The sequence below is a fragment of the Mytilus trossulus genome, chromosome 3, assembly GCF_036588685.1.
Source record: "Mytilus trossulus isolate FHL-02 chromosome 3, PNRI_Mtr1.1.1.hap1, whole genome shotgun sequence".
Taxonomy (NCBI): domain Eukaryota; kingdom Metazoa; phylum Mollusca; class Bivalvia; order Mytilida; family Mytilidae; genus Mytilus; species Mytilus trossulus.
Genome location: NC_086375.1, coordinates 10154108 through 10166912, shown reverse-complemented (window position 1 = coordinate 10166912; position 12805 = coordinate 10154108). Strand labels below are relative to the sequence as shown.

The window sequence follows — 12805 nt, the reverse complement described above, 5'->3', positions numbered from 1 at the left end:
ATGCATTTTCATCATCCAACTTGAAAGACTGTCTTCAAGTACTTTCAGTAAAAAAAAATAGCTATTCGAACACACCTTCTCTGTTTTTGTGACTCATTAGATAGGTATTTCACTGGACCCATATGTTTTATCTTTTAGTACTGAGACTTTTTTGTGTTATAACGTCAACCTGTAGCTTTAATATATAAAAATGATAGAAACTGAAGCGAGACGATGTATGAAATATTCTTACTTTGTACGATATCAAGACAAAATACTCAATTCAAACACGCCTTAACATAAAAAGGTGCACTCGATTTTCTCTTTTCGATACAATTGTTACCTATTTTTTTAATTTTTCCTTGAGTTAAATAATGGAAGGGCAGACACAAAAATTATTAAACTAATAGAATGATATGTTTTCCGTTCGTGGTAATTTTTTCAAAATAATCGGAGGTTATGCATTTTTGTCATCCAACTTGAAAGATACCCATGTCGTCGACTGGATATCTGATTGTTCTGCTTGAACTATGATCTAGATAAATTGAAAACTTATACAAATTTAGTTTTTAAAATAAAACACCTCGTATAAATTGAGAAGAAAATTGCAATTTTGTTTGTTTCTACTAATTTTTAAAAATTTTGTCACTATAGTAAACAATACAGTAAACATTTATCGCCTTCTCTAACAAAGAGCTTCGATTCTTTTGTTCTATTTCAACCTGGTTTCCGACTGTTGAGTATACATAAGAACAAAACTGTGGCTGATGAAATTAAAAAAAAATAATACCAAAGGCACGATGCGTAACTTGGAAAAAAGGCAGTATGACAATTTAAATAAAAAAAAGACAGAATACAGACAGGACCGAAAGAATGAATAATAAAAAGTCAGAACAGAAATTACAACTTAAAAAAAAACAAATGAGGGGCACAATTTTCCATCCTAGTCCCCATAAACATGAAATGGTAGCTCCATAATGTTAAATAGTTTGCCAATAATACTATAAATGGGTATACCACTATAATGTTCAGGTTCACTTGGGTTCCCAAGGTCACTTTCTGACCATTGGTACGGATAAAACTTTTTAGATAATTTCAATTTAGATTTTATAAACTAAAGCTGAATGATACCGGTATAACCTACCACCATCATCACTATCATCACTGATGTAACTTGACACTATCATCGTTCCTGTTTCTCTGTGTATGTCTATAGCATAAGGAAAATTGAGTAAATCAGTCTCTGTCAGTATTGTTTTACAGGTTTTACCATCGGGTGATACTACCACAATACTGTTGTCATTACTAGGAACTATATAAACAAAGCCGTTCTTGTCTAATGTCATTCCTGTTGGCTTGTCAATATCTTGGTGTGCAAATGTCCACAGCAGTTCACCAGTACTGTTGTAGCACCAGACTTTGTTTTCATAGAAAATGGAACAATATATATTTTCTTGGAACAAGGAAATATAATAAGCCCCAACAACTTCTAAGATTGATTGGGACATGTCATTCAGATTGATTGCAGTAATCTGGCTGCCACAAGTACTACTGACGGCCAAAAAATCACTTGCTGCTCCATTGCAATTATGAATTAGTTTAATTTGTTCGATAATTGCATTCTTTTCTACATCAACTAATGCTATTTGGCCTGCGCCGGCTAATGTGACAGCCACTGTATTATTTTTTACAAAGCAGGCATCACCTATACTAGGTAATGTAACTATTTGTCTGATGAAGATGCCCTCATTACTGAACAGCAGAACTTGTGCCTTGCTTACGCATGAATCAAGTATTGCAAATTTACCATCTGGTAGTGCTAGACAGGCTTTTATGTCCAAACACCTCATATTTTGTGGAACCGTGAGTCTTTTCACTAAGGATGGCTTAATATATTCTATTCCAGTAAATTTTGGAACCAAGTGCTGTGCTTGATTTTTTCTTCCGGCCTTTATCTTGAGAGTAGAGGCGAATGTATTAATGTTAATATCTCCAAATGATTTGACATCTTGTAAAATTGATTGAAGAGCAGACGAAATGTTGATCTCTATATTATTTTCACTGAAGTGGTCTCCGCTATCTAAAGCTTCTATGTATTTTGCTGCTTGCGATGTTATTTTTTCAACTTCTCTTAGACCAATATATATTTGTAGCTCTGAGGCATACTGCATAATTTTGGTAAACTGGCTCTGCAGTCGTTCGATCTTACTTGCTTGCTGTTCCATTTGGTCTACTAGAGTTGTCATGTTTAGTTTCAGATCCGAATGTTTAGACTCCAAGTCATCTAGTACGGTTTGCTCTAATTTGTTTAAGTAATCAGCTATCGATTTCCTCATCGATCGAATTTCTCCAACGGCTTCCGTTTTCTGAATATTGATGATATTGATCCTGGCTTTCATATATTTTATGGCTTTATCATAATTTTTCCTCACATCATTCAAATCTTTTTCGAAAAGTTGAACCGAAGCAGATAATTTTACTTGGTTTAGGACATCTGACAGTGGTTTCATATCTTGGCATTTCTGGTGCTTATCTGTGATGCACTGGACACAGCAGGCACAGGCATGGACAGAACAGTATAGTTCAAATTTCTTATTGTGGTCTCTGCACTGACAACTTATTTCTTGCATTAATGCAGGTAACTTTTGGTAATCTTTAGCTGACATGATTTTATGGTTCTTAGACAGTCTTGATTTGTTGTGATGTTTTTCACAATCTCCACAAAATAAAACCTCACACTCTGTGCACCATGTAACTGCTCTGTTGGAGATTCCATCATCATTGCAAATCGTACAAAACTGCTTGAATGACGAGGCCATTAATTTTCTCTCTATATCTGAAATGTATGCGAAAATCTCTAAATAAGAAAAAACTATTTTTATTGGATTTTAGCTCTGGGTAATAAGGCGGGCAGCCGGTTTAAGTTATGTATATGTAATAGCTGTAGGTGTCATACCACCAATTACTCCCTCAAATTTAGAACGTATGTGAAAGTAGGCCTACTCGGACAAAACAAATAGTGCATTTGATGTCATTGTTCACCTAAACTAACCAACAATTTTGCAGACAAGAAACTTTTGTTGAAAGAGAAATATATTAAGACCATTTTGAGTCAAATTTTACCTGTCTAGAAGTTTGCATTTAAAATTGAGGATTAATGCACTCCATGGTATACTAATTTAAGATTTCCAGAAAACCAGGTGTTATTTTTAGTGGTACCTCCTTTCAGGAGCTCTCTTCTTTCTGATATGATTTTGAATATATGTTGAAAATTTGCATACAGAAAGGTTACTCCTGTACAATTCAGGATATACCTAGTTTCTATGAAGTTAAACTTAAGGTAAAATATTTAGAAAGCTGTGAAAATTGCAAAATTTGGTTGAACAGATAGGGACTTTTAATTGGTGGTATGACACCTATACTAAACCTTTCACCAATGTTTTTCATTTTTTTGATATTGTAAATAATAACAAGATGAAGGTCACATTATACAATTTGACGATTTCCACTATTTCTGTTCCGGCTTTGGTCCTTTATTTAAGAATTGAATGCTTCTTTTTGTAAATTTATTGGGGTGTAAAAGCGTTGACCGAAGTACATTGTGTATGAAGCGCGGAAGCGCTTCATTCTAAAAATGTACGCACGGTCAACGCTTTTACAACCCTATAAAGTTACAAAAAGAAGCATTCAATACTTATTATTACATTTTTTAGCTAGGATTATAAAAACACGATTTTCATGAAGTTAAATTTTTTAATTCACCTGTGCACTTTATTGTGGGACCTCGTGTCATCATGAATGAAATGGTATTGTCTCATGCAACTGCTTACGGAATAACATGTGATGTGCAATTAGCCAATCAGAATAACGTTAAATCCGTGAATGACACAGGCACTTGTCTCAGAAAAAAAATAATCCTATGTACCTTAATATAACACAAGGTACTTAACTATTTTTTTTGAAAAATGACACCCAGTCCCGAATTCGCGTTATTTTTTTTATTTTTCGGTTGTCAAACCTACTCAAACTTAATATGCCGTAAATCTAAATTTATTTATCTATACAATGGTATATGACACGACTATCAATGATGTCGGGATCATTAGTAGCAGGCCTCAGAAGTCGGTCATCGGGATGTTTTTTTACATTCGTTTCAAGCTTTGGCAACACCCAGTCCGCAGTGATTGAATTATTATAAAAATATTAAAATAAAACTGTCAGCTTCCCTCTGACTATAAAATATTATTATTATTGTAAATTCTTTACAGATTATGTGACATTCTTTTTGTTATGAAACACACGTGTACACAACGACACTAATGTAGAGTTATAAATTGACCAAAATTTCCAACATTTATTTTTAGCCAGACGATTGACCAATGAGAAAACAGTATAAAATTACATGCGGACTGCGTGTTGCCAAAGCTTGAGACGAATGTTAAAAAACATCCTGTTAGCCGACTTCTGAGGCCTGCTACTAATGATCCCGACAACAATGATAGTCGTGTCATATATCATTGTGTAGATAAATCAATTTAGATTTACGGCATATTAAGTTTAAGTAGGTTTTACAACCGAGAAATAAAAAATAACGTGAGTTCGGGACTGGGTGTCATTAAAAAAAATGTTTAGTTAAGTACCTTGTATTATATTAAGGTATATAGGATTATTTTTTTCTGAGACAAGTGCCTGTGGTGAATGACTGTTAATGCAATAGCTTATGAACTGTTTAGCAGATAATTTTCAAATTTGAATTAATGGCAAAGACGAATTTCAAAAATGTCGTTCAACAGCCATATATAGGTCTTCATTGCGTTTGCAATTACTATAATAAACATAACACAAACTTGTTTTTGTTGTTGTTTATAAGGATTAGAGCTTCAAATGATTGTAAAGCATCTGCACTTTATTTATAAGTAACGTTCTTACTTTCTGAAGTATCTGAAACACTTCCATATAGAATTATTGATAAAAAGTTAGATGCTTGTGTGAATAATTTAGTTTTGTCCTCCTATTGGGTGCTCTACTATACAGATACAGCCATTCAGATATCGCTATGCTGTACAGATACCGCTTTAAGCTCCACCCACTGACGGACTGAGTATTGTACGAACCTGCGTGACCTCCGAATGTGTATTGCAGTTGCATTCCAATATGACGTACTAATTGCGAATTTACGATTTTCAAACATTTCTTAAGAGCAATAAGAATCACACCAACTTTCTAATAACATGCATGCATGAATAGCAGTCTTTTCTACGATGACAACTTTCGATCTAAAAACTTGAATGTATATGATTGTGTAACAAAAACAGCCATGTCAATGTTAGCATGCATGTTTAGTGAATGTCGAGTCTGAAGCATAGGACAACTCGTACACTCTTGTTTCAAATTGGACAATGTTTTGTTATTTGATTTTACAAATGAAATTAGTTGTTATGTTAAAATAGATAATTATTCACCTTCAGCGATGTATTATTGTTGACCATTCTGGATTCTTTTTTTCGCGATACCGTCTTCACCTGAGTGTGAGATTACTGTATCGTATTACTACACGGGCCTCACGGGATTTCAAATCGAAAATAAATGCAAAACATTTTTTTGTGTCTTTCAAAACAAAAATAATATACAGAATTAATTGCAGAATAAAAACAATAACTGTTTAGTGTCTTTTAATATCAGCTGTATTCGTACGCGGCTCAAAACATGTGTAGTAGATCGCTAAAAGCTCGCATACACCTTGTTTCCTAGCCTCGTACAAATACAGCTGATATTTAAAGACACTAGACAAGTATTGTCTATATACAGAACAAAACTGCTGACTTGGAATGTTATAAAATGTTTGACTGTATAATGAAGACGAACATTATCAAAAATGTTGGAATAAGTTTTGTCATTCTGTATTTCTTTTCCAAACAATAGTGTTTCAATATCATTGTAAATGGGCATCTTTATAGATCAGAACCACTTTTTACTAAAACATATTCTAACTTTATATATAAGTATAACATTAGATATACCGCCTAAAAGTTATAGTGAGAATCAGGCAGATATGAAATGTTGCACAAGTAGCAATTCTTTAAAAGTCCTGAAAATTACTATACATAAAAAGGAGATGTGGTATGATTGCCAATGAGACAACCCTCAACAACAGACAAAAATGACACAGAAATTAACAACTACAATTATCGCTTCATCTGATATATCCTAGTCAACGTTAGAATAATGATACTTTCAAAAAAAAAGGTTGGCTTCATATTTTGATCTTTTTTCTCCCGATCAATATTGACGCAGATGAACGACTCAAAACCAAACTAGAATTTATGACAAACATGATGATTTCAACTTCCTATCTGTCAGCAGAAATATGCACTCTGCTCTTCGTATGGCATAACATTTACCAATTAAAACGTGTTTTTTATAAACCATAATTTATAAACGAGCATGTTTTCTTTTACTGTCATTATAAGAAAAATAACTGTTGTAATATAGCTGTGCTTCTTAAAGGAAATCTGCCAGAAGAGATTTTCAGGAAGAACGACAGCATCTGACAGACTGTAATTTGCACTAAACAAGTTTTATGGTCACTATGAATAGGTAGTTTCGTTTTTGATACTGACTATATCATGTGGAATATCTAGACGAGCCCGTTTATCGGTAATTATGACGTCACACAATGTACTGCCTACTATTTTCAGTGATACACCCAGTACGCTGAAAGTCGAAAATATTAGGCAGTAAGATCAAAGAGAAAATATACGAATTACCGATAATACAAATTGGTCGACTGATACGATGTCTCAGTGTTTCAAGCCAATATCGACATGTTTCGCACGTTGCCATAATTTTTAGATACCAGTATAGTCGTTTGAAGTGTAATATTATAGATTTTGTCCTATTTCTGATTTGACATTATGAGTGTGAATTCACATGGTAATACATGCATATGTGGAGATGCATGCCCTGGCAACGCAACCGTTACTCCGTTTCCGAATCATCGGTTTTATTTGGTACCTTCATTTGTCTCTTCCTAATTGATTTCAAGGTTTTGACATCGGTAAACCATTGTTTGTCCATTTTTTTTATTTTTAAGATTTAAGTTTTGTTTAGGGCTAAATCAGGTGCCCGTTTATGCAATTTACAGCTTAATAGTTATTACTAAGTTATCTGTGAATACAATTGAAACAAGACACATTATAGCATAACTGGCTTGAATTAATCATGCATTGTTCAGAGCTTTATTTCAGATAATCGTATACTTTAATTATTATATATAAAAGAGGGATAAAAGATACCAGAGGAACAGTCAAACTCATAGATCAAAAATAACTGAAAACGCCATGGCTAAAAAAGAAAAAGACAAACAGACAAATAATAGAACACAATACACAACACAGAAAACTAGGACTAAGCAACTCGAGCCCCACGAAAACTTTGGGGTGATATCATGTGGTCAGAAAGGGTAAGCAGATTCTGATCCACATGTGACACCCGTCGTGTTTGTCATGTTATAACAAATCCGGTAAATAGTTTAATTCGGTAGGTCAAATTCGTGAAAAAGTAAAGAATCGACATAAGGAACATATTCGATGTCATTTGTGAAACGATTACTAGTATTACACAACCAACTCGTAATGGCGTCCGTAAAATTTATGAAGGGATGATTTCAACTTCCCCATCTGGAACTCTTGGTTCAAAAGCTTCTTTGTGAGCAGCTAACCTCTATCAAGGAAATCATGATAGGACATACAAGCCCGTGAATATCTTAAAAATACTATTAACAGAGATAAGAAATAAGACAATATTCCCAGAATATAAAAACACATAATTATATTTCAGTGATACATATGCAAGACTATAGCAGACTTATCAAACATGTTTAGTGGCGGTTTAATTACTTCAAACTGAAGTTTAACATATTTTTCCAACGGAATTTCAGTTATCAATTTAGATTGGTAAGACGGAAAAACTGCTCACTTTGTTCCGACGACCGTTTAACAAGTGTTTTTGATATTTAATATACTAGTAGTGTAACTGAGGACACGATTAGAGCCAAGTTATATATTGACGGTGTTAACTTGACATGCTAGTCTTTTGTCTTTATTGATATTGAGCTGGAAATGATTCCATAGAATATTCATTTTGTTGTTCAATGTACCTTAATTTTGTTGTTGTTTATTGATTATACCTGAAATTCCGGTTTTGTTGTTGTTTATTGATTATTTATGAAATTCCGGTTTTGTTGTTGTTTATTTATGAAATTCCGGTTTTGTTGTTTATTGATTATTTATAAACTTCCGGTTTTGTTGTTGTTTATTGAATATTCATGAATTTCCGGTTTTGTTGTTTTGTCAAAAACAATTATGAACCGTTTTGCAAATTCTTTTTAAAATTTAATATATGGCACAAACGAATTTCAAATTTGTCGTTCGGGAGTTATGGCTCTTGGTTGATTTAACAATGACGCTAATAGATGTAATAAAAACCAGGGTTTATGTCAACTTGACATGACATTCTTTTTTTGTGTATAACGATTTTGAGATTGAAATGATTGCATAGAATATGCATTATGTTGTTAAATATGTCTAAGACATGTTCTTTAGCTTTTACATTTGTTGTGTTGTTTTCTCACTGGCATACGATACCTCGACATCTATCTTTTTTTCTTTTTATTCATTTTTTATTATTAGACAATAGAGAAAATACACAGGAGGGGACAATAGATGAATTTAATCACAGATATGATATGGGTAAAAAAACACAATAAAACCTTCTTTTTTTTTTGTCATATCAATGGGAGCTGTTTTATTGATATATAATCTTAATTCAATAAATGTTTGGAAAAAATATCCCTGTGAATCTTTTATAAGGAATTTTTCCAACCACGCTAAAAAAAATATTTTTTGTTTGTTATCTAAACTATATTTATCGTTCAGTTTTCATGGAGTGTTGCCAGAGGTTTATAGATAATGATTTTTGCTGTCTTCTTTACACCATTTCACAAAGTCAGAATTTCAGAATGAGCTATAATTTACAAATGAGTACAATTTCTCTGATTCAAGTGTTTTCCACCACTGTGAATTTTATGGTATATCTACTGTCTGTTTCAACAAGGAATTTTAACGTGTTTTTTGTTGTTGTTTTGGTTGTTAATGAGTATAGTGCCAGAGTCTTATACATACTAAATTTGAGAGATACATGTATGTATGTCTCTGATTTGAGTAATAAAATGAGGCTCTCAAATGAGTGACCAAATGCATTATTTAAACATTCTTACCATAAGCATTGGAACAGCATATAAGTATAACCAAAATGAGAGATATATATTTTGATTAGATTGGTAAAGGACTTTGCACAGGGAGGTAAAATGTCTTCTATCTGGGACATTTATGTAGAAATTGTTGATATAAATTTAAAAACTTGATTCATTGAATTAAAGACAATATTTTTTGGCTGAAACACATTTACATAAAATGATTTTATAATTATAAGCGAGTAACAATGACTATTTTACATATTTTTATTAAATTATAAAGGCGGATTTAGGCGGCAGTCATAGGGTGCCTGGCACCCGTTACAGAGTTATATACATGGCAAACGCATATGATGTCACATGTCTAACGTTGATGGACTTAATCTTGGATCTGCACCTGAATACTCTCTCTCTCTCTCTCTCTCTCTCTCTCTCTCTCTCTCTCTTACAAACACACACACACACACACACACACATAATGTCCTATCAGCGGTCACACTCCCTTCTATCCTCTCCTATCACAAATACACACTAACACACTTGCGGCGAGAGGACATTATTTTTTTTCTAAATAGTCTATAACGACAGACGATGGACGATAACGGACGGTCAAGCCCTTTGAGCTCCGGTAAGCTAAATTAAGAAATTCGTTCATTTGTCGTAGATTGTGTATAGAGATTCCCGTGAAAAAATCTACATCCAGGAAAGGACAGTTATTACTGTTCATGAATGTCTGATTTATTTGAAGTAATTTCAATAGGGTAAATGTCTGCAGCATATTTAGAAATTCGCTGATGATTATTTAGATAAAAAAAATATCATCATACTAAAGAATCGTCATCTTAACCAAGCAAACAAACGAAATTCTTTTATTTTTTTTAACACTTTAAAAAATTATAAATTCGGAATTAGTTACAGTATAACTAGCTTAATATCATAACATATAATATGTAGCACTTTGCTTTTGAAAGAAGGTAATACGTGCAAGCGTTCGTTTTACAATATATAAGTTTCACGGAACGGAAGTAACTATGTTGGAAAAATATAAAACGGAAAATGAAAATGAATCACATGCCAAAACAGCTGATAGCGCTTTCAGTTGTTGTAACATCGACTATAAGAAATTGGTAACTGAATATTAAAAAATGTCACTTATCGTAACAAATAAATTTCTTTTCAAAAACAACTGAGCATCTTCATGATATCAGTTTATCATGTTTGACAGGTGCTCTTCAGATTTTTCATTAACATTTTCTTTAATTTTTCAAAAGTCCTTATTCTACGTTTTTTTTTGTTGGTGTTGCTTATATCCATGTATAATTAATTCTTATTTCTATACATAATAATAAAATAATTATTTAGTTATATTTGTTGCTTAAAGCTACAATTATTTTCTAAAGAACACATAGAATAAGGGGAAATGAAAAAAAAATTCTTAAACATAAAAACAGACTGCCCTAAGCGCTATATGATCAGTTATTGTTTTGAATCGGAACCATTTACACAGAATGATTTGTTCTTAACAATATATTTGTTTCTGCATTGGAAGTTTTAGTGTACCAAAGACTGACTTCATATTTCAATTCGCCTTTAATGTACACAATTGCACGATACGGCAGCATGTACTGCAACATTTTATATCATCTGAAGAAAAATACCGTTACAAGCGTTAGAAGAGAGATGTTAGTAAAGCACACACTGGTGCGCGCTTTAACCAAAGTGCTGCCATTCGTTGCCTGAACATAAAACAGATCTATAGAAATATTTTCAGAAAGACTTTGTTTTAAAAAGGTAATTCCATAGGTGAAATGAACTAATAATTTGCCAAACATAATATAAAGCAATAAGTTTCATTGAAATTCATGATCAGTGCTTAACAAAACAGTATAGTCCTGCAATAGCCTCTCTGACAAATAAAGATTGAAGAGTAAAAGCTTCTGATATACTGTTGTGATCTAGGGATGTTCTTTTGAATAAAAAGTTCGTCAAAGTGATTTACAAAAATAGTAAAGCTTACTATAAAAACTGTCCAAAAATAAGAGTTATTTTATAAAACAAAATGGTCAAAATATTTATACAACTATCTTGTTTCAGAAATGGAAAACAATGTTCTCTATGTTAAAACCCACATTGGCGAAGTTCACTGAAATAGAAACATGCATGAAATCGTCATAGAATCACCATAATGTCATTGGCAGACTTGACGAAAACAAATTAACAGTTATTATTGTCTGTCCTAACTGGGACTATATACTATTGACATAGGCGTTCTTTATCTCAGGTTCAGAATTTATCCACTTAAAATTGTTTTTTTTCTGTGTGTGTGTGTTTTTTATCATTATTATTGTTTTACTATTGCGGAAGTCTATGTTCTGAAATTTAAATGGATTTGTTTAACACAATTTAATGAAAAATGAAACCGTTCAGTGTAATCTGAGACTACTATAACACACGGTGTTATAGTAGACTTAGTCAGGTGTACATTTGTAATTCAATTCATATCTTAAACTCAGAGTAATAATGGGTCAATAATGTATTTCTCAGGGTTTTCTTAATGATAGTTGGACTGAAATGACTCTATCTTTTTTTTTAATGTGTCATTAGGCATGAGTCATCAATCATACTAATCGTCGTCTCAATATATGTGATATAAAGTCTTTTGATTCCCTTTGGAGAATTGGAATGCTTTATAAATTAGCTAAAATGGGTGTAGGGAAACAAATGTTTGAAATAATAAAACAACATTTTATTCATACTGAAGCATCTTAAAAATATAATGATAAACATTTTAGATCCTTTCCCATTGACCGAGGAGTAAAAGAAGGGGGACAGTATTAGTCCCACACTCTTCAATTTATCTATTAATGATAGAGTTGAAAATTTTGACGACAAAGGTTCAAAACCCTTGAGAATATTAAATTCTGATATAGGAAGTTTTTTGTTTGCCGATGACCTTATAATTTTATCTGAAGGTAAGGAAGGTCTTCAAAATAGCTTAAATATAAACTTATCAAATTACTGGGGAAAATGGCAGTTATGTCTAAATACTAAAAAAAAAAAAAAACAAAGATCATTGAACAAAAAACTATAAAACTGGAACCATACATTGTGAAGGTTCAATAATGAAAAAAATGATAACGTTACTGAGTATAAATTTCTGGGCACTCTGATAAAAAATAATGGAAATCTAAATGCAAGTTTAACAGATATAGCAAAAAAGCTAGGAAAGCTCTGTTTTCATTAAAAACACAAGCAGCCTTTTTGGGAAATTTCCCTGTTAATGTATCCTGTAATCTTTTTGATTCTCTTATAAAACCAATTTTAACATATAATGCTGAAATATCATACATGGATACATATCAATCTTATTAAAGAGCAAAAGGCAGATTAAAATTCCAAAACAAAGATATAGATAATTTCCAATATTTGGATAAGACTCCCTTCGAAAATTTCTGTAAATATAATTTCTAGGCACTAAAAAAACATCTGCTAATTTAGGTGTTCTTCTTCTTCTTCTTCTGATATACAGTTACAGCTTCATTATTATTGAAGATTACGAACTGTTGCATGCGC

General features: G+C 32.3%; 1 protein-coding gene across 1 annotated transcript; it reads right to left on the bottom strand.

Annotated features, from left to right (window-relative positions):
- Positions 1-1079: 1079 nt before the first annotated feature.
- On the bottom strand, positions 1080-2798 carry LOC134709950 (E3 ubiquitin-protein ligase TRIM71-like). The gene has a single exon (XM_063570073.1). It carries the CDS (start codon positions 2796-2798, stop codon positions 1080-1082), a length of 1719 nt encoding a protein of 572 aa, XP_063426143.1.
- Between the last annotated feature and the right edge of the window lie 10007 nt (positions 2799-12805).